General features: G+C 40.0%; 1 protein-coding gene across 2 annotated transcripts in view; it reads left to right on the forward strand.

The window, feature by feature from the left end:
• The window catches only part of PREX1 (phosphatidylinositol-3,4,5-trisphosphate dependent Rac exchange factor 1), a 172,816-nt gene that overhangs the window by 54,408 nt on the left and 95,077 nt on the right, over positions 1 to 23,331 (forward strand). For both annotated transcript variants that reach the window (XM_074842850.1, XM_074842852.1), the window contains exons 2-3: positions 13,698 to 13,769; positions 18,143 to 18,265. In XM_074842850.1, the coding sequence (XP_074698951.1) occupies positions 13,698 to 13,769; positions 18,143 to 18,265 (195 nt within the window). The remainder of the gene's footprint in view (positions 1 to 13,697; positions 13,770 to 18,142; positions 18,266 to 23,331) is intronic.

Consider the following 23,331-nt stretch of genomic DNA (forward strand, 5'->3'; position numbering starts at 1 on the left):
AACAAATGGATACCAAAGCTATATTTTTAGTTTTGCTGTAGAATATACATAAATTAGAAACACAACTGCTAGCTCACTTTCAGCACTGCCCTCCTAACACAGCACAAAACATTTGACCCATCAGTTCTAAACAGCTCTAAGTGAAGATGACCTCTTCATATAGCCTGTAGTTAAGAGAGCCCTGTCCATCCTCATACGTACCTCACAAACATTCAAAACAAGTCAGAGGCCATGGGAATGCTGGGGAGGGCAGTCTGCTTGCTGGAGCCGTTCAGTTCAGGGTCTGCTAGCAAGCTTCACTCTCTCTCAACTTCCCCTTTATGTTTAAAATATAATGGTCTAATTCTTTGCTCTGATTCAGAGGAAGCTGGGGTTTAAGACTGTGTGTGATATGATTGTGTTCTGCAAGAACATGTGTGCAGAGAAGAAATGCCACAATGAGAGGGAGCTTTTCTTTAGTCTGTCACAACAAAATAAATGTACATGAAGGGGAACTATGAAACCCGGCTCTTTGGCTGGCTTGGGGCAGTAGGACAGGCAATATTTTTAGACTGTACTCTTGTCTAGCTCTTTGACCTGGCAAAATGGCATAATTTTCCACTTGTCTGAGAAGGAATGGGACAGGTTACTGTTGAGTATTGGATGCAGTGAAGAATTTAGGTCTGGCTAGGCACCCTAAACTGGTGCTTTTTTGAATAGTCCAAATGTTTTAAGTCTGTAAAACTGGGCAGGAGCTCTGACATGAATAAGCCTTCTGAGGATGTTTCTGAGGTACTCTGTGGACAGAGGTTGGCTCCAGACCACTCTGCAGTAGGCTTGTGCTTCTCTGTAGAGCTTAGGGGTGTAGTGCTATTTGTGAAAGAGAACAAAAAAAAAACAACCCAAGGCCCATAAATAACATTGTTTGCCTTCAGGGAGATTTCCGGTTTGGTTAAAATTTTGGCATCATATTTCAAAATTAATTGAGGATTTTCTCCTGCCTGTTTGTCCAGTTCAGTCTTTGCTTACGCATTTATTCCAGTATCGGAAAGATGGCTGGAAAACACTGTGTGCCATCACCATGAACAGCTGCAGTCAGATGGTGCACACTTTTAAACCGTGCAGACGTTGTTAGATTGGGCTCAATTAGGAAAACAAGCTCAGATCAGCTACTGTACTTTTAGCAAGCAGCTTTTCATCAGCTAAACTGTTTGTTCCTGCTCAGGGCTAGTGATGAAAAATGTGCTTGTGAGGTTAATTTTTCTAATTCCTCTTTGAAACCAACATGTGAAAAATGCTCTTTCTTTTTTTCCTCTTTTTTGTGTGTAAATAATTGCAAATACATCAAGGCAGATTTTGCAAGGTGCAGCTGTGTCTGCAACCCATCTTTCTCTGCATGCAAGCATAATCAGCAGTTGTGTGTGAGCACCAACAGAGGGTAAAGCACATGCAAAGTAGCAGCTCTGAAGCTGTTCCTTAATTTTCTGTGGCAGGAAGTATAAATGCATTGTGTTTCTTTGAAGAAAAAAAAAAACAAACAACAAAAACCAACCAACAAACCAACTCTAAATTAACAGCTTTTTTGACTGGTTAGATTTAGTCAAATGTTGAAATACTTCCTGCCATGTTGCCTGGAAATACGTCTCCTGAGATGAAATCATGGCATAGCTGAAAACAGACAAAACTCTGTGGTTTTTTTTTTTTAATTAATCAAAGTTGAGTGAAAAAATCTGAGTGCTTGGATAGAAAAGGTGCATTAAGTGCTGAGTAGTTTTTGCAAACTTATTCCCTGTACTTACTTAAGGAGAGGTTGATGGTCTGATCAGAGACCAGGGACCTTTCATTCTTATTTACAGCATTATTCCTCAGTGAATTATGAAATTGTAATACAAAGAAATATTTACTACGTAGTCAAAATACAGAACTAGGTATCTCCGTAAACAGATACTTTCTTTTCTCAGAAGGCATGTAGTGTGGTCTAACCAGCAGTTTGTATAAAGACAAAAAATTGAAGACTAAACTTTGCTTTCATTGATTTTGAGGGGGTGATGTGTCACATTGCCTTGTGGCCTTTGTGTGAGGACGATGAAAATTCAGATCAGTGTCCTTCTTGAGATTCATTTTCCATTTACCTGTAGAAGTTTAATCTATTAGCTCACAAATAAACATAGCCTAACTGTGTGTTTTATGAGATGGGAGAATTCATAGCAGGGAGAGCTTGATGTGCTGTTTGCTGCTTGAAAGCAGCCTTAAGCCGCATGAACCACACATTATCTGGTGTGCTTTGGTAGGAAGGGGAGAGAGAGCTGATTCCATGAACATCAGCCCATCCTGCCTTTAACAGTAAAGACTTGGGACAGGCGGAATTCCCTCTTTTTCCACCCCCTCCTTCCCCTTCTGGGATTCTACTCCTTTTCACCAAATCACATATTTTTCCATGCATTTGAAGTTCTTGGAAACCTTTCACAGGCTACAGAGAAACAGCCGCTCTCCTCAGCCTCCAGTGGTGAGAATCCCAGAACGTCACAGCCTTTTGTGGAGTTTGTAGTGCCTCCACGGAAAGCTGCGTTCCCCATTGTCACACCACAGGCACTTAAGCAGATTTCTCCCAGCAGGAAATTTCAAGCTCCAAAGGCCAGGAATGCTAATACTTGTATCCTGCACCAGAGCCCCACTTGCTGGTTATGAAGAAGGAAAAGTTCCATAAGAATTTATAGCCCTAGCCAGGGAGCCCATACAGACACTGCTGCCTGTAAAGAGCCTGAGGAGAGCTGACTGTGGTTGCTGCACAGGCAGATATGGGGATAGTCTCCTAAACTAGAAATAACTACTGCACCTGTGTCTAGTATACCTGCATGGAGATTCTCAAATGCAGTTACTTGCTGCCTAAAATCTGGTGGCCAATATGTCTGAACTCAGGAAATCAGGAGTTTCACTGGGATTTCTAGTAGTTGCTGCCAATTCCAACACTAGTTTTCTGGATAAGGCACCTACAGATTTCACGGCTTCCCATTTTACCTCAGCTGTGAAGACTGATTAACAGAAACCTGTGAGTGCATAAACAGATCCGATGCAAGTACTTCTGAGGACCTCTCTAAAGTGAAATGCATATTTTTGACATTTTGATTGGTTCTTTTGTAGCTCTGAATTTTATCGGTTGAGAAGGTACAATTCTGTTCAGTCAGCTTGTACTCTTGGGCCCTTTTAAGAATCAAGCACAACTATTTATACATTATATGTGCATTTGAGAGTTTGATTTGATAGACAACCTGATAGAAACACAGCATGTGTAAGTCAGTGCATGGAATACTGCTCGTTCAGCTTGTTAACTGCTTATACACACATGAATTGAGGTCAGATAGATATCTTCTTGAGAAGATACCCGTAAAAGCAATCTCAATATTTATATCCACGGTCTGATGCAAAACTGGCTTATGAGACTCTAAGTACATATCAGCTGGGCATAGACAACATGTTCCTAGTGAAACAGGATCCTGAGATTTTGTTACGTGTTTGCAATGTAGATCAAGTTTGTGGGTCACCTGAGATCATGGTACTTGGGCCCAGTGTAGATTCACAACATAATTTAGAACAAGTGTCAGTGAACCTGATGGCAGTAAGCTGAACTGGTCTGCTTCATTCAGCTCAGAGATTCAATCTAAGCTTGAAAATTGGTATTATCAATATCATCACATAAACTCAGTTGGAAGACTAAGGGCCAGATTGTCAGGTGGGTCTACTCACATGCAAATCAGTAAAGTTATGTGGATTTACACCCCTGCACATACTGAGAGTTCTGTTTGTCTGACTATTCACTTGAAGCAAAATTGTTAACTTTGTGGCTCTGAAATGATTGGCTCATTACACATATTCAGAAACTGAGTAGGCAAGACAAGATTCAACATTTTTAAAGCCTTTATCTATTCTCTATGATCCTTACCTGCTGAGGGTGATAGCACTGGTGAAGCCCTAGCCGATGTTGCAACTAATGTAAAGATTCCATGGACTTTGATACTGTATTTAATTTTAAAGTTTTTCTCTATCTTGTCTATTTAGTGTTTAATATATTAAGACACCATCACTGGAAAGAGAAAGAGTTGAAAAGGGAGAGAATAATCCTTCTGATACTAAAGTTCTTTAGCTTAGATTAGAATCTTGCTTGCTGCAATTACATTCAATGTCTGGACTTTACTGTTTTTGGGGACCACTTGATGTTTCTAGTTACTCTGATGCTTCTACCTCCCTCTTGAAAAAGGAGTAGCTGTATAGAGCCTGAAACATGATTAAACATTCCCTGGTACTGATAGCATCTTAGTAGCTGGAGACATCACTAATCTAGAAGTGGTTGCAGTCTGCAGGCTTCTCTCAGTTATGGACATAGTGAATGTAAGTAATATGGGTCAAATCCTGAAGTATTTATGTGTAGTTTACTGGGCCCTTACTCCTGAAGCACACTTTTGTTAAAGTAGCATAAAAAGCTAAGCAGACACAGACTTGTCAGGATTTATTCCTCTACATAAAAGAGGAATGAAGTAAAACACACTATTCAAACACCCTGCATCCTGAAAGCATTTTGAAGAGTTCCATGGTGTCGTAAGATCATCAAAATCATCTCATGATTGTAGGACAGGGAGAAAGACATGAAGAGGCCAGTAAAAGGAAGAATATTCCAAAGGTTTGAGAGAATTAGGTGCATAACTTTCTTAAGCTCCTTTGCAAATCCAAACAAATACATTTTCTGTTGATATTAAAAATGAGCTGGAGTCATACAGGCTTGATACAGAAGGCCATGTTTAAGCTGTGTGTCTGCAAAGAAGAGGGTGCGGGTTTTTTTTTACATCTACAAAAATGATTCAAAGCAATTTAGGGGTAGTGTTGGAGAGGAGGGAGAGTATAAAGAGGAGTCAAGAGAGACAAGGTACAAGAGATACAAAGAAATAAGTAGAAATGAGTCCTGAAGGATTTCAAAGGTGAAAAATGTAGCTTTTGTTGCACCCTGAAATGAATAAAGATCTTCTGACCTGCCTGAGGATGCAAATAGTGACTGAGGGGAGGAGGAGATAGCAGAGGTCAGGGCAATGGTAGAGAAGAGACAATGGACCTCTCTGCAGCACCAGCCTCTCTTTCACTTCACAAAAAGTTTTTTGTAATTCAAATGAAAACAAGCCCTCCTTAAGAAAGGGATCTCTCTTTGCAGTGAGAAACACTGCAACTGTATTTCACTCTCACTTCCCTTTGCTTTCACCTTCCTTCATCAGTCAATGCATGAATGAATTTGGTCTGACCTTTTTTTGTTGTTGCAGAATTCCGGTGTAAACATCAGTACACTGGAAATAAAAATATAGTCTGGGATTTTTTTGGAGCTTTCTTTGAAAATTACTTTTTCTGGGAAGTGCTGCTAGATCAATTCACTTGTGATGAGTCCCAGAATACTACTGTGTTGAGAATGTCTGTGTGCATTAATTTTGCATGTGTCAACTTGCAATGCCCCCATGTTTGTAGCATCCATGCTGAGAGACACAGTCACTGGTTCACATTTAGAAACGATTCAGTAACACTCATTGCCCTGGAACTTTGCATTTGCAGATGCTGTGAAACTGGTACAGGCAAGGAGGGTGGTCTAATCTAAACTTGTCACCCAGGCTCTCTCTTAATGGAAAGAGAAAGGCATTTCTAGAGGGTAATTCAGCCTTTCTTCTTAAACATCACTCCTAGAGTGCAGTGACTCATCCTCTGAAGTTGCCTGCCCATTGTTTTTTTTTTTTTTTGTAGAGGGAACCTGTATCACTAACTTAGGGTAGGCTTCAACTTTTAGGTGGGTGCAATTAGAGGAGGTGAATCCTAGCCACAGTGATTTGTTGCCAGAAACCATTTTGTGGTGGACCCATGTCAAGAGAGTCTAAGTAAAAAGCAATTGGAATGTCTGACTCCCTCAAGCACCATTGGAAATCCCAGTGCTCTGCAATGCCAGTGTTTTGCAACTGTTTCTCATTAACTTTGATGTTATACACAGTATAACACTCAATGGCAAGACAGATGTAAGATAAATCAGAGAAGTGTGGTCGTAACTGCATGAGCCTTAAAATGCAGGATTGGTTAAGGACAAATCAGTTTGATTTTTTTGGAACCATCTCAGGCATATAGCTTACATAAGCAGTGGCTATTTCTCTTATGCAGTGTATAAAGAAATAATCCAGTTTATGTATTCAAGCATTTTACACATACATACACTTACATAATTTTAAACAGCTGAGTTTCTGAATGCTTCACCATATTTCATTTGGTATTTATCAGGATTCACTGTATGTCAGACTAAGAAGTGGGGAAGAGGTTTCAAATTGCCATGATCAGTGTTCAGTTAGTGTTTATTAAATTGTCAGTATCAGTGGGAGTCTTGTAATAGGTATACATGTATTTATTGCTTATATGTTTATCCAATTATAAAAAAATACCTGTTGAAAGCATGCTTCAGATAAAAAAGATCTCTCCCCTGTGATACATCTGGATTTTGCAGCTGAAAGCTGCATTTGTTTTCTGATGGTCTTTGAAGTTTCACCTGAGATGGAGTCTACTGTTTTTGCAAATGGTCATGCAGTCTTCTGTGGGAAGAGATGATTCATGCTGTAACATCCATGCTTTTGCACGTGTGAAATGATTGTTACTCTAAATGACAACACTGGAATGAAAAAAATCTAATTAAAACAAGGAAGTGTGGGTGTGAGGAGTGGAGTTGGGGCATATGAGCAAGAAAGTCATTGTCCCCAGAGATACAGGAGTAATCGTTCTGAAGACAGAGATCTTTGTATTTGCTTTCAAAAATAGTGAAATGAGTATCACAGAGCATAGGTAATCGGTATAAGTAGTTAAGGGCTGTAATTTTTGGAAAAGAAGTGTCATTTAAATAACTGTACCGTAGAGTCTATTTGACCTTCTGCTTAAGGTAGGCAGTGATGCAAGCTTACAGCTCAGCCTGAACTGTTTGCAGAGAATGTGTTTGATATTCTGTAATGTACATGACTACTCTTTTTTTTTTATATCATCTTGGTTAGCTAATAGTTTAGTTCTTCTTCAGGGGATAGATCAAAAAATAAACATGTACCAATAAGCTTTGAGGCTTTCAAGCCAATTTGATACACAGGAAGCCTGAAATTAGGGCAATAAAAGATATTTCTGATGCTATTTCCTCTTACTAAACACCTCTGCCTATCAGGCAAGTCCCGGTTCAGCTGTTTGCTGATGAATTAATTTGGCTGTAGATGTGAGCTACTTTTTGCAGAGTTGCTCACTGTCACAGCTGTGGCTCTTTATTGTTTTAAGAGGATCTAGAGAAAAATATTCTTCATAGGTGAAATACTCTATGCAGGAATTTCAGTATAATGCACTCGTCTGATGCTTACGTTCTTTCTTCCTTTACCAGACGCTGATAATTTAAAATGTATTTTTATATAAAATGTTAATATAGCAGCCAGTAATTGAGCAATGAGTGAACACAGGGTTGCCATTTTACAGTGTAAGAAGTACAGTAATATACTCTTCAAAAGTAGTAGAGTTGCTTCAGTCTTGCTCCATTTTACATGTGTAATGCTATTGAGGTCAAAGAAGTTGCTTCTGATTTCCAATATTCTAACTGAAATTTCACAATTGAAAAACCTGAATCAGGCCCGGTATTCTACATGTATATGCTAGCTTTTGTCCAGGAAGGTAAGAGACGTTTGAAAACCAATTGTCTGAATTTACACAAGAATGTCTTCATCTGTCTTTTAAATCCAGCTGTCTCTAGAATGGAAGTTAGTAGATCTTGGTTAACAGCGCACAGGACTGCAGACCACTCTAGGAACAATAGAACTGAAGTAGGTTCACCTCCAGTTGAAGTGACTTGATTCCTAATTGGTTGGTAACCCAAAGCTGTGCTACCATTCAGTGCGAGATCTGCATTTGGATGTTTACAACATACTTAAAGGGAAGTGCTGAAAGACTTAGTTTTCCATAGAAAGGCACACTTAGTTGTTATGAAGGGGGGAAAAAAAGTTGTGATGGAGTTATTTTGTGTAAATAGCCCTGTTCAGTCATTGTTATGCTATTTTAAGATTATTTATTGCATTGTCTTCAAGACTTCAGTGCAGGTGAGAATGGCAGTTCAGATGTAGGATGCAGGATATTTGTTTCCTGTCATTTGTGTAGAGCTTTAGCTTATAAACTGCATATCTGATAGAAAGCAAAAGAACATGATCAGGATGACAAGGTTCAAAGCTAACAATTGAGTAACACGAGCAAGGATGCACATGCTCTTAAAACAAACTTCAGCAAACATTCATTTTAAATCATCAGACTATTTCAGTAGAGCAAGTCCACAGGACTTTCAAACTTATTTGCTAAAGAGAAGGGAGTTTTTTGGTATCTCACTTGTACTGCAATGGAGGCAAAGGCTTATCTAACAGCCGCATTTAGTGGCAACACTTATTCAAGTGGTGAAAAAAAAATAAATTGAAATTTTATACTTGCAAGTTCTTGTTCAAGTCTTTATGACAAGTTTTACTCTGTGTTGTCAGAGACAGATTAATGCGTAGCTCCTGTGCTTGTGATGGTCAAATGATGAAATTCATTGTCTGTCACCTCTTCATTTTTCACTGTGAGCATGTTTTCTTGGAATCAAAATGTCTGCACTTGCAAGAAGCTTTAAACAATTGATTGCACAAGTGTAAAACAATTTATTAATTTTAACACTGAAAATACTAGGCTAATCTAGATCCCTCCATTGTTCTGAATCAGTCCTGATCACAAGTTTAACAAAATTGTCTCACTAGTCTCTTAAGAGCAATATGACATTTCAGTCACCTCTTCAGAAAACGGGTTTCATAGGACTGTGCTTTCAGATACTGCTCCTTCTGGATATGGTAGCCAGTTGCCTCATCACTGTTTTGTCTGTTTCTGTTCTCCCTTTCGTTTCCCTTGGGCTTATGCACAGTTTGCCTGCTTTGCTGTTTAATCAGAAATCTCTTGCTATTTCTGAACATTTGAGGAAGTACCTGCCTTAGACATGAATTTTGAGAAGGGGCACGAGCAAACTCTCACTGTCTCATCTCTAGTCTTTGCCATGTGTTACTTATGCTACATAGAAGGTGATAAACACTAATTTTCCCTCATGAAGTTAAGACTGCAAGTTAAAGTTCAATAAGGGCCATTTGAAAAGCATTTGAGAGAAATCCCAGTTGCTTCAGTCTGTTTCGTGTAAGAACAACTTACAATTAACAGATTCCTTGCTTACAGTATGCTTTGTGCTTTTGTGGTTCAGAGGTGCAGCAAAGACACTCAAAGCAGCAAGGTTTCATTGCAACAGTAGACTGTAAGGATAGTCAACTGAAGAACAAAACACCTTCATGAAAAAGTGGCCATTAAAAAGTACTTATTTACTGAAATGAACTTTTTATACCTAAATTGCATTCTAGATTTGTAACATGTTTGTATTAGTATTTATTGGAAGGAACCTATCCAACATGACATGGTGCAGAAAGGAAGCATTTCACTCCACTCATTCTAATTTGTCATATATTTGGTTGAATCCTGCAAGGCATTTGTACTGTAAGACAAAATACAAACCGTGTTTATGCATGACATGAGGAGCATCAGACATGGCCTGCTGAGTTTGGAAGCAGCAGACCTCTAGGGCAACAAGTCACAGTGCACAAATAAATATTATGTTGATGCAGCAGTAGAATTTTAAACAAAAACAAATCCTCTGTGGGCTGTTTTCCTAATGATTAGCACATATGCACGAAAGAGGAGACCTTCACAGACCTTTTTCAGGAGAATGAAAATTTATCAGCATGATTTCCCATTTTTTCCCTACATTGTGCTGTGACCTGTTTTTGTTCTGGACCCATGGGCTCTACCAGTCCTTCTCCCCTCTTCTGTTGTGCGAGCAGTAGTCCACCATACAGCTTGGGTTGCTCGGAGACCTGGCCCAGTGTGAGCACATCAGAACACTACAGAAGGCAAGAGAGCACATGCAGCATCTGTGGGGATAAGAAGAAAAGATGGCATGTTTTCTGCCATCTTCTCATCTCTGTTTTTTTGTGAAATTTTTAACCTCATATCAGTCCTGACCAGCATATAACAAGCAGATAGAAGGAAGCAAAGTCTACTTTTGTTGCCTGTTCATCTCTTCCTAGCTCTTCAACAGTATCTTACTGATCTGATGTGTGATTGTTGTTTCGGTATAGTGTGTATCATAAGCTGCTGTCCTTCCCTGAATCCCTGATAGTCTATAAGTGAAGGAAACCAACAGCACACCACAATAGAGAGTTCTGCTTTGTTTGCGGTGGAGAGGTGATCGTGATAATCCTGCTGTGTCCAAGGAACGATTTTCAGAGTCCCTAAGTCCTAGGAATGTTTTTCAAGAGCTCCCAAGAAAGCTGGCCCCTATGCTTTCGAAGATCTCTGGAGGATAGTGAGCTCATTTTTGCAGAGATCAGAAGTGTTGTGGATGAAGAGGGTTATACTGAGGGGTCCCTGAAAGTTCCTGATGGAAAACAGTAAGGACTAGACCCCTTGAATTCATGTGTGAGTTGTGTAGAGTGTGAAGAGGTTGGAGCAGCCAGGGAGAGCATTTGCCTCAGAAACATTTTTAGGTGACTCTTTAATAACAATATATTTTGGAATATAAACAAGATATGGGCATGGCAAGTTTTCTAATATTCACCATCACCCCCCTCTCTCTTTTTTTTCATCACCTTTTTCATGTCCTGGCCCAAATACCCGTCTGATTTTCCAGATAAATCAATAGGTCTAATAAAAGATCCTACCACTCCCTGTAGCTATGTTTCCCAAAGAGAGTTGCCTTCTACTTGTATAATGGGTCTTAGACTCTGTGTCACCGGGTGAATAGAGGGATGGTGTTGATACAGATGTGCTTAGAGCCTAGTAAAACCAGTAGCACAGAAAATCACTTGAGAAGTTTGGAAAACACTGACCTGAATGTCTGAACAACATCTCTGGGAAAAGGACTGCTTTTTCCAGGCTAGAAGTGGTTTGGAAGGAAAGTGGTATTGTCATGTGAACAGGGCATGCAACGTTAGCTCTATGAGCTGCTGTTTAATAGCTTGTGTTCATCATGCTTTGTTGCAAAAGATTCTGTTTGCACTTGAGAAGGTGTTGAAAACTGGGGAACAAGTAGTTCTGCATCCATTAAATTTTGATGTTTTTGGGGAGTTTGCATTTTGGAAAGTAGACTACTAAATTTCTAGGACCAATATCTCTTGTAACTGTCTTGTTTTATTATTACTTGAGAGGCTGCTGTTCATGCACATCAAGACAAATCAGAGGCTGTAGAAGATTTGACAAACTATACAAAGTTGACTGCCTCTTTCCCTCTTATGTCTTTTATCCTTTCTACTCTCTTCCTGCTTCTATGCCTTTATAATTTTTTGTTTGATTTTTCTCTTTCCTTTTCTCCCTTTCTCACGCTCACATTAAATGATCTTTTCAGACAAGCATCACAGAAAAGCTGTTTTTTAGATTAACACAGACTCTGCTTTTTTATTGACTAGCCTGTAACAGCTAATGTGATTTGCACTTCTGTTTACCAGCTTTCTATTATTAGACACACCATACTGGGACTAAAATGCAGGTAACTATTAGTCACCAGTGGAGCTGCTAACCCTGTAGATTATTTAATCATTTGAAATGGATTTGTTGTCTCTAAACAGAGATGTGATTAAAGCAAGGAAAAGTCTGCCCAGCTTATCTTTTGAGAATGAGTGACTTTAATATGATGTGCTACCTCATATAAATCAGATGCCTGATTATTAATGCTCAGATATCACACCCAACACCGAAGTGGGAGGGCAACAGCTATTCCTGTCAATCCTCTTGCCATTAGTCATCATGCTGAACACTTCATCTCAGACAGTTTCCTGACTGTTGCCAAGGTGCTGGGCAGTACATTAACATTGCAGCGGTTCCTGACCAGATTATTGGCAAGGTAGACTGGCTGGTTCTTATAAAATGCCTCTTCCACTTCTGGCACACGTCCTGTCCCCTTAACACAGGAATCTGTTCTTCAGACTTCTTAGTTCACACAACCTGCTCTAAGCTCTCCATATCTAGCTGGAATCTAGCCAGGATCTCCTTCCTGTTTAGCAATACAAGAGGAGCAACGTGGTTATAGTCCTTGAAATTTGTTCAAAAGCAGGTTGAGAATTCAGGACTGAAAAAAAAAATGTAGGGCCTGTGCACCTCATTAATTAATCTTTTTTTATTAGTGCCTGTCCTGTGAAGTATGAATGGCTGACAAATGACAGAGAGCCATGGCTAAGCAGAAAGAGAGATATCCCCTTTTTAGTGCTGGAAGTCAGACAGAGGGACATGCTCTCTGTCTTCCAACCAAAATACCAGAGGCGAAGGCCTCTCTAAGTTTGGTTCAGTGACATTGCTTCTTATCAGGTTGTAAGCTGCTGCCAATCCCAACAGGCAAAAGGAAAAAAGAAAAAGCTGAGTGTGCATCAGCTGACATGGGCATTGCTCAGGAATAGTTCAACTTTTAAAAGCCTTTTATTTTCAAGCTGTAACAAAGCTGCTTTGTACCATAAATACAAAGAAATGACCCGCTTCCCCTCTCTGTCTCAGGTAGGTAAGAAAAGTTCCTTTCTTCCTTGTTCACAGCACTCCCCAGGGCTCACTCCTTTGTGTGGGAGGCAAGTCAGAAACCACTAACAAGAACAGAGAGGAAAGCCCTCTACCCTTCTGTGCATGGGTCATGTAGTTTATCACAGCAGCTTCTGTCCTCACTGGCTTCCCTTCAGTCTCACCTGCAGGTATTTGCATCTCTCTCTTCTGATGCCTGTGGGAGGTTGGCTCTCAGTTGGCCCTTTAGCCAATAGTTGCTAAAACAGTGGAGATTTGAGGTAGAAATCCCATGCAGTGTGCTTTGCTAAACCCTTCCCACTGAATCAAATATGTGGGTATGTTCAGTGCAAATGCAAGTAGGTCCCCACTTCCAGTAGGCAGACTTAGGCTTTGAAGGCTGAAACTGGGATCGCTGTCCATTTGTATTTGGCCCAGAGCTTTTTATTGATTTGTCTGTTAAAGCCACAGTTGTGCAGAGCTGAGGGAAGGGGAAACCAGGCCTCGGTGAAAAGTTCCAGCATTGCTTTGTCCGTTTTTAACCAAAGTAAATACAGCGAACAAGATAATGTGGCCCAGGCGTTGTCTGGCAATTTCCATTTCCCTTCCCCACATATTGAGTCTGTTGAACTTGTCCATAACCCTAGCTCATAGCTCTGACATGCCTCAGCTCCAGCAGCATGAATGTCCTTTTGTCGTCCTTTGCAGTCCTTCTTGCTGATATACAGATGTGTGTCAGGCATGCTGCCTCCAGAAGTCAAACCAGCTGCATCTTAGAGGGGAAACCTTCAAAGAAAAAACAAACAGACCCTCGCTGTAGTCTATTGGTAGTAACAGATAATTAAGTCTAAAAGTTTCAACAGAGGGAAGGCATTTATTGCCAGGCAAAGCCCAGCAACACTATAGGAAATGTCTTTTGTGTTGCGCTGAATGTAGCCCTGAGTCCAAGAACTGTGGTAATGATTTGGTAAATGTTTGCATTCTTTCAGTCTTAAAGGTAATCACCAACACTGTGTTGATGGGAACCTAGAGGATATAAAAGAGTAGAATCAAGCTGTATCAAGCCATTTGAACATAATCTTTTTTTATCTCTGTAGGCATTTCTTCACCGGATCCGCCAGAATGCTGTGGACAAAGCTGAGAAGTACATAACAGAGGAGAATGTTAAGGTATTTCTTCTATCTTCCCAATTTTCTTGGTAGGGAAAGTGATACATAACAAAAGGCTAGATTCAGGGATATGAATATCAAATATCCTTATGTCATATTGATCCTTATTATTAAACTGCTTCCCTAAGGAAAAGAGGCTCATGTTGACAGTTTATCTGTCAATCTGTTTGCCCATTCATATAGCTGTCATCTTCCAGCAATTTTTCATCCCACCAGCTAATTTCAGTGAAATCTGACAACAGCGTAGTGTTGTCAGAAATACTAACTTTTGGCAAGATTTGTGAAATGGTGGGTAGAGGACAGAGAGGGCTTTTCAGTGTCTTTGAGAGGAAAGGCAGGGAATGCACAGCCCTTGTCTGTTTTAGCCAATTTGTTTCTGCTGTCTTTTACGAATCTCAAATTGATAGGACTTATGAGAAGGAGGCAGGAATATTCCTTTATGTTCTAGTGGGAAGGAATTTGGGTTCTTGTGGGAGGGCTGAGTAACGTGAGACCCTTGCATGAGGGAGTTCCTGAATGAATTTTACGCTGGAAAGAGATAAAGGACATGTACCTCACAGCTCTGTGGTCTTAGCTTCTCTAGAGCCTATGGTCACAGGAGACCTTGCTGTTTGTTATTTTCATAAATACAAGCAACGTTTTCTTGTAGTAATTTGGCTTAAAAATGCTCCTTGTACACATATGCATGTGAAACTAAAACCCTCTTTGTACACATATGCAGGTGAAACCTGATGATCAGTGGGACAGAGTGCAGTTTGTTTGCCATTAGGGGCTTACTGGGCTTGCATTTGGTGCTGTAGCTCCTAAATCAACTTTACCCTTTACATTTGGAGTGGGGCACAGCAATAATAGGTATATCACACCAGCCAGCACTACTGCAGCTGGCATGTGTTTCCCCAGGGCTGGTTCCTCCATTTCTAGTATGGTTCCTCACATACTAGTATTACTTGAATGCACAGAGATCCCAGCAGGGCTCTAGCCCCCATTTTTGCTGTTCATTCTACGGGCTAGCAATACTGTAGTATTGACTGACTGGCATCAGAAGGGGCTGGTAGCGATACAGCTTGGCAGCTTTGTGGAGCTAAACCTCTTGCTGTCTTCAAATTTGGAAGTCCCCACTCGCCAAGAACGTCCCATCTGGAGTCTGAAGTAAGTTTGGGGGTGGCTGAAGAGAAAAGTAGACAAGTGATGAGTGACAATAGATATCGTGTGTGAAGAAGTGTGCAAAAAGTGAGCTCTGCCTGAGGAATAAACCTACCAACTATTTGCCAATTTGAACAGCTGCAGATGTTGATGAAAGTTATTATTCTATTATTATTCCTGTATCATCAAAATGAATATTAATTATGACTGCCACATAATCAAATGCAGTTCCCACAGAGCCTGTGAAGAGAAATCCATATTTTCTTTGCTGATTTAAATGTATTTGTATTTGAAGCTTCATCACACTCCTCTGGGGAAGTACCACTTCATTTTTGTGTCGTTCTTGAAGTGCCTGGGGGGTCTTTTTGAGGCCATAGTGAGACCTCATTTATTCTTATTATTACAATACCCAGCTTTCAATAACAGAGCTTCTCTTCAGTAATAAATGGCCTAAACCTATTGCTGGTGAAATAAAATCACAAAGGCACAGTTTTCGTGATCAGAGTCAATATTTTCTCCCCCTCCCACCACCCTTCTCCCCCTACCCCAGATAATTTAATTTTTTTTCCTGCAGTTGAAAGGTATTTGTTCTTTCTTTCCTTCTCCTTTCTCACTCCTTGCTGGTAGAGGCAGGACAAACAAGGTGATGTCGGGACTTCTGGTAACTCTGCTTGCTAATATTATGTCTCTTGAGTTACCAGAGAGCTGCGAAGTGGCTTGTAGCAGCAAAGATGGTAGCAGAGACTGTATAAATGGTTTGGGAATTTCTGAAAGAAGCCTGTCTTTTCCTCTCTTCATGCAGCAGAAATGTCTAGAGGAAAATACAGGGTATTCTGGAAGTCACTCCCCTCTGAGCAAAAGGAGAAGGTGCTTCTTAGGATAATTTGTGTTATTGCTCCCAGTATTATTTTTGCAGGTTTCTCCTACAGCTGGTGCAAAGCACTGAAGATTACTGAAATCTTAGGCCACTGTATCCCGTTCCAGAAAGGCCACACTGAGTCCTGTGCCAGGCCCAGATTTTACAATACTCCAGTGACTAACAGCTGCAGCAACATCATTAAAAAATGTTTTTATTTTATTTGCTGCCTCATGTGGGAATAACTCTGTTGATATGTTAGTATTATGCTACATTCACAGTAGGGCAGTGATGTCACTTTACTGATAGAGTAGATTGAAGGCAGTGCAACGTGAGGGTGTATGGAAGCTGCCAGACATAGATCCTCACCTGAGGCTTGTAAACAGTAGCTGTGTATTAGATAGAGAAGCACATGCAGTCAAGGTTTCTCTGCTGCCTTGATTTCCAAGTGATTATTCTTGTCTGCAAATTCTGCTGCAAGCAGAGCTCTACTGACCACCATGGAATTCATTAGATTACACAGATATTCCTTGGATCAAAAAATACCCCCTGAAGACTGCTTGTGATGGGATAAAATCATTCTTGACAGATGTTTTCCTCTTCCTTGTTAATCCCCTTTTAGCACAGCTTCTGGCAAAGCCATGCAGACAGAGGCTACCATGTCATCACATCAGTTTCAGCTGTGTGACAGAACCATCCTATGCTCTGCTTGAATTAGCACGGGAAGTTTTCTGGAAGCAAATGGTCCTAGCTCCCTGTCCTTTATTTTGGTTCAGAGCCCATTCAGTGTATTGGAATCTTTTAGTTTATCAGAGCTAGAAAGGAGCTTTGAGGCACAAGTATGCAGTAATGATGGTGCATACTACTGTATCTCAGTATTCCTGAAGTGAGAGCAGAGCAAAGACAAGGAAGATGCAACAGGCTCCTCTCTGCACATGCTTGCAGAAGGAGTTTGAGAGAAATACTCTGCCCATCCTTGAATAACAGAAGATACAGAGTTGAACCTGGGTACGTGCCGAGAGAAAGGCTCCTTGAATTCCTGATCTTGTCTACCCTTGCAAAACCAGAGAGAAAATGTTTTTTTAACTAGGAATTGAGGTTTCATTCTTGTCTTTAATAATTAGACTTAATTGACAGGTTATTGTTTTTCTGAATTACTGCCACATCACCAGTCACCAGACTGAATCTGTCACATCTGGTGAATAAATTCCACTGCATGAAGTTGAAAAGCTTAGTGTTATGATAAGGTGCTTTGGGAAGTGTTGGAAGATGTTAAGGTTCAATCACTGCCCACATTGAACACCAGAAAGATGAAGGCTGGCTCTGTGAGGCTGCATGCTTTGGGGTTCAGAGGAGTGTCACCCACTCACTGTGCAAGACATGGGAGGCTGCTTCCAATGTGAAAGCTGATTTGACTTCTCTTTGCAAGTGGCATAGTTAAAGCAAAGTGATAGAAAATGTTGTTGGCAATATGTATGTCACTGGAGGCTCCAGGATTTATTTTGCCCATTCAGGCTTTCCTCCAGTGGCTGTCAATCCTGATGGCTGTGTCACCATGCATCAGGACTTCTCCCCCTGTGTAGGTAGCATTCCATCTCCCATATGTGTATTCTCACTTTCTTCTCATATTTTGTATGAAAATCGTTAAGACTTAGAAAAGTCATGTGTTTATCGCAGCTTTCACCCTGGCAGTTTATTCCCCTTAGCACATGTATATTTAAATCATTAGGGATCATTGAGCTGCGAGATTGCACAATTACCTTTTAGTATATGTCTAAACTAGGGGCCTCTATCCCATTACATACACCTTTGAGAACCACTGAGATCAGTGAAAGGGAACTCTAAAATGCTGCTCTTGTGGTTTGCAAAGTGTTTTCCACTATTCTGTACTCCTGTCAGTGAAATGCTAGATCCCATGTGGCAGAGATTTAGTCTCTTATTTAGAGGTGCATCTTTGTGCGTGATAGCTTCAAGTGCCTTTCTTCCAGAAAATGATTTCTGATGCATGGGAAGGAAAGGCAAATGACTTTCTGCTTCTATCTCCTGAAAAAGTGTGTTTGGTCCTAGCGATTCTGTTCACCTGGTTGGTCTCGTATGAAGTCTTCTCTAGACTTGAAAGAGGTTGCTCACATTCATCATGCTCAGGTGTCTGGAAAGATAACTTTAATTTACAGCAGGTACTTCAGTAGCAATAAAAATTTCCGTTGGGGGCCAGGAAAGGGGCAAATACAGTGTAATTCACTCTGTACAAGTCCCTGTCTGTTTTAGATCCTATCATGGCAAGTCTAGAGCTGCAATATTTTGGTGCTACTATTTTAACAAAACACTCTGAGATATACTAACAGCTAGCAATATTTTTATCTTTATATTTCAGATCTTATTTTCTAACATTGAAGACATTCTTGGTGTTCACAAGGAGTTCCTGGCTGCCCTGGAATTTTGTTTACAACCAGAACCTCAGTCTCAGCATGAACTGGGAAATGTTTTCTTAAAATTTGTAAGTACAATGACTTAACGCTATCTGAAAATGCAGTTTCCTGTCATAAGCTCCCATGCCCTTTAGCCAGCCCTAATCTCGAAGGCTTGTGGCAATACTATGACAATGTGCGTCTTGTATGAAAGTTGTAGGTAGGGTGGGAAAAAACTTGTGAATGAGGTTAGAACAATGGAAGCCACATCAAACTCAGTTAAACAACAAATTATTTTTAGAAACCCTTCCTTTTCCCATTGAATAATTTTTTCCTTTTTTTCCTCACCCAGCTGATCACATTTTATTGCTGAGAGTTTGTCTTCTTTGGTTCCAAATGTTTCAAAAAAGCAGTACAATCTCAAGTAAATGAATAATTATGTGCATTTTAAAATTTTTTAAAAATTTGAAAACCTCAAAGATCAAAATTAAAAACAAAGGAAAATACATCATTTACAGTAGTTACTGTCTGTGCATACATTTATCCTTCAGTAAATGAAAGGTAATGTGCGGTGGCTTATCTTGCAGAAATGCAGAAAAAGGTACAAGTTACAGCCTTCTACCGTGGAATAAATGAGTACCTGCATTTTGTAGTTCAAAATTAATAAATAAAATCTGGCTTTTGGACTCATAATGCTAGCTCAAGAGTGTCAGATACTCAAAATGTGAAGTAGTCGTATGATACAAATTCACTCTGCCAGTTCCAGGTTGTTTAGAACGTTCTGATGAGTTACTTTTGTCATCTGACTTCATGCCTGCTAGCTGTATTACTTGTTCTCCTGCTGCATCATGTGTGCCAGCCTGATCCAGTCAGATTGGTACTGCTAGGTGATCCAGGAAAGCACTGTGCAACTGCAGCTTATGATCCTACCATTGCTCCTCTCATTGTAATTTATTTGTTATACTGTGAAATTCTTCCTGTGGTGTATTTGTGTTTTGTTTTTAACTTGGCCCAATTTTCAATCATGTATGTGTGCCATTCTCTGACTAACGTGTGAGCATACTGTATATGTAAGATCAGTTATTATATACACCTAGTTGCAAGCTGGACTCATTTAAATGCAAAGTTACCTAATTTACATGTATAATAGTTTGAAGTTCCACATTTTTTTTCACTTGGAGCAGCCCTCCTGAGATGTTTGAAAATTAGAAAGCACATACATAATAGCCATTTCTTCAAATTCTTATTAACTGCATTAAGCCACAGGCCAACTTTCTATCAAAATATGTTCTATTATGCTTTCATAATCAAAATTCGTGCTCTCGTAGTTCATCAGGTTTGAGTGGACAGCAATTATACAGCCATTTATTACTCATAGAGCTTTACCAACAACCCCCCCCCTTGTTTAATTTTTATTTATGCTGTGACAATTATTAAAATAGTGTTGGACAGTGTTATATTGAGACCATGCCCAGAATTGTATTAGACGTGAGGACTGAGTGTCAGCTGCTGAAAAACATACTGGTGAACTTACTTAAAGCCTTGAGTACTCACTAGAATCATTGCCTACCAACAAGATGTGCTGTACTAATATATTAGTATTCATTAGGGAGGGTATCAAAATTAGATGGCTTTTGAGTGATGCTGTCAAATTATCTGCTGTGTTTCAGAGTGGTACTGAATAAGCAGAAATGTTAACATCCTGTCATTTGACTGAATTCAAGCCTGGTATATGTAGTTATTGGTAGTGTTTTCTTGTATATGAACATATAATTTTGTAATTTTATTACTGTTAAATGTACTAATTATGTAATGTTCCTTATTTATCAAACATGCAACAATACGGGAATTATGAAACTGTAATGCATAGGAATGAGTGCGGGTGAGACTTTGTCTTCTGATAGAGGCAATTGGACTGAGATCAGCTTACGTTGCTGTCTGTGGAGTGCACTGCAAATAATGTGAACATCAACTGTTTCATGATCCACTAGGGAAGAAGCAGCTTATGCAGAAGGAAGCAGAACATATATTCAATTCAGAATATATAGAAAAAGCTGGTCTCATTCATAATTACTTTAAGGAAGTGTAGGAATACATTAGAAGCATTGTGGTACCTCAAGTCTGAGTAAGGAACAGTCAACAGAAGATTATAAGGAGAGGAGAAAATAATCTGTCCTTGTGTGCAGACTGTACCAAGGATTTAGAAGACGAGATTCACTGTGGGTATTTGGGAGTGAGGGAGGTGGGATCTGTGCCCTGTTACAGTAAAGGGTTCCACAGTGAATCTCCAGCAAGTGACAGGGAGATGCCAGTGGCAACTGTGGTTCAGAGCGAGTCTTAGTTCCTTTCTACTTGGGCTTCCAAAGCTCCATTTCCCTGATTGGGACTGTTCTGGTGAAGCAGAGGCATTCATAAAAAAACCCTGTGCCTCAGAAACAATACTCCTGAAGGTGTTTCCATGGTGCCAAAACCAGGTTTTTTTAAATGGTATATGGTATTTTGCACCACCAGAAGTCCTTGCAGCACGCTTCGGGTGTTCTGGAGAAAAAGCCAGCTGTTCTCTTGCAGTGATGCACTCCTGCAGCATGGCTGAAGAGCTTTTTTCAGAGTGTATGTTGTACTTTACCCAGGGAAAACATGGGTAACGTATTTTTTTGGTCTTTCGTTTTGGGTAAGGTTCTCTTGTTACAGTATGCTTAGAAGTGCTCGGAAGAACACCCTCAGTGCTGCTTTTTCATTATCATCAAATCACAGTGTATCCTTGGGGGAGTTTGCAGTGGGGAAGTGACATAAGGCCTGTGAATCTTGAATGTATCAGTGTATTTTTTATCATGATCATCTGGCAAGGTCATTCTCTAGTTCTGATTATGAACCCAGTCCTTGTCAGCAGCCAGATGTTAGCACAGGTGCTTTTCTTCAGAAACTCAATGTTAAAAATGTTCATAAAGTTGGTGAACAGTTTGAGAATTCCTGAAGCACTGTTTTTTCCAGACACTGCATTTCTTAGTGGTGCATGGTTTCTGTAAGTTCCCTTGTATCATATATCCTTGATAGAGATCCCCAGATTCCCCATGTGGAGTTCCATCAGACTGCAGTGTTTGGGTTCTGTTCATCTGCAAGCAGGCAGATTTTGCAGGGGTTCCAAAAGAGCAATCATTGCAGATGTACTTTTTGAAATATTTTAACAGACGATGGAATGCACTTGCTCTGATATTTGGGTGTGAAAAATTGTTTTACATCAGAAGACAGACATTGTTTGCCCTAGTTGTACTCCATTTGATCAGATGATCATGAGAAGTTCATTTGTCTGATGCTAGGTGCTGGAATTTCTTCTGGACTCATAGTTCAGTATGACCATAACAAACGGTAAAGAACATACTTAAACATTCATTCAAAATCGAATCTGCAGCCTTAAACAAAATGGCATGTAGAACAAGTCTTTAACATCAAAGAGAGCATATACACTGAACTTGGAATAATGACACCTCATCAGCATAGGCTCCTTTGTGCAGGTCATAAAGACGTGTGACAGTCTGCAGAGCAGAAGGGCAGAGAGTTGACGTGCTTCATTTCTGATCTTGCTGTATTGCTAGAGGTTTGGTGATGTAGGAGCTAGAAACTTGTTCGAGGGAAACATGTTTTCTTCTCATTTTTAGGGGCGATGTTATATCAGTGATCAGTTTTGCTGTCAAAGTCATCAGGGATCTTGTTTTGTTGAGAACTATATCTTCTGTTTTGTTTAGGTTTTTCACGTTGACAAAATTGGTTTCAGCCTGCTTTGAAACAAGCAAATGCCAGGCCTTGTTAAAAATACATCCAAATAAAATTGTTACAATTTTCAAAATGTCTTATTTGCTTTTTCTAGTCAAAGCTATTTTCAAATTTGCACTAATTTGTGGGCAGTTCTAATGGACCCAAAACAACATATTTGGAGAATAAACTATTGGTTAAAGATTTATTTTAACCAAACTAAGAACAGTATAGATTTATTTCTGTCACTAAAATCAGGTCTGGCTGTCTATCCAGCAGATTTGCTGAGTAAGAAGGTGCCATTTTTATGTGGTCACATCTCTGACCATAATTGCACTTTAAATTGGAGTAACTGCAGGTTCAGAATTCCTGGGCTAACATCTGTAATTATGTAACTGATAATTTCCTCACCAGGGGATGGGAGAGTCCAGGACTGAATGTCACCCAGAGAGGAAATTAAACACTTCAGACACTGAGTAATTTAAAGCATAGTTCTCATATTTGTGGGTCTCATGCATGAAGGACAGCTGGAAAAGACTTGATGAAAGCACTCTGGTGTGCGTGTAATTATTGTACTGACTTGAGCAAAGGGATTTTGTCATGATCTAAATATAATTTCCCAAAACTCCAGGCACTCAAAACTGCAGTCAGAAACCTGAGCAATGACATTTTGTGTGCATTTATGTAACGGATGCTGTTGCGTTAATGGTTACTATTTTTAGTTTCAAGCATGCTGCTTGTGTGCATCCAGGGAGTTGAGGAGAGGTGAGAGGAGGAAATGTAGGAGAAACTCATATATCTGTCTTCTCATTCTGTAACTCTCCAGTTTTTATGGTTGTAAACAATCCCATGCCTCTCAATTGCCTCCTTTCTATTGTGCTATGGACCCAGCCTTGCCTTTTCCTGCATCTGGTCGTCAGAAGCCTTTGTTTCTTTTCAGCTTCCCAGTATTACACTCCAGTACTAATATGAACAGCTGTAGGTGAAGGATAAAAGTCTCGAACATCTGCATTCCAGCTCTTTGCACCATACTCTTTGTGGCTGTTGTTTTATTTGCTTTGTACCATTGTTGTTGTTTTTGGAGATACATCTATTTATTATCACTTCTTCCTTTGGAAGTATAAGGAGGGAAAAAATTTCATCAGATTAGTGATAAACCAAACCCCAAAGCATTTTACAGTCTCTGAGCATGTACATCTCGCCATTGAGCATCTGACCAGAATTGCAAATTCTCCTAAACTGATACTAACACAAGAAGGGAATGCTCAGTGAGTGCAGCTGTATTCCCCTGGATTCATGTTACTGAACTCCTTCAATTGGCAGTAGTTTTCTGTTTGGATCACCATGAGCTGTCTGAAAAGTAGCTAGATGCTGCAGATATCTTCTGCTGATGCAGGAAGCTCTA

This window comes from Strix aluco, chromosome 17 (genome assembly GCF_031877795.1).
Source record: "Strix aluco isolate bStrAlu1 chromosome 17, bStrAlu1.hap1, whole genome shotgun sequence".
NCBI lineage: Eukaryota > Metazoa > Chordata > Aves > Strigiformes > Strigidae > Strix > Strix aluco.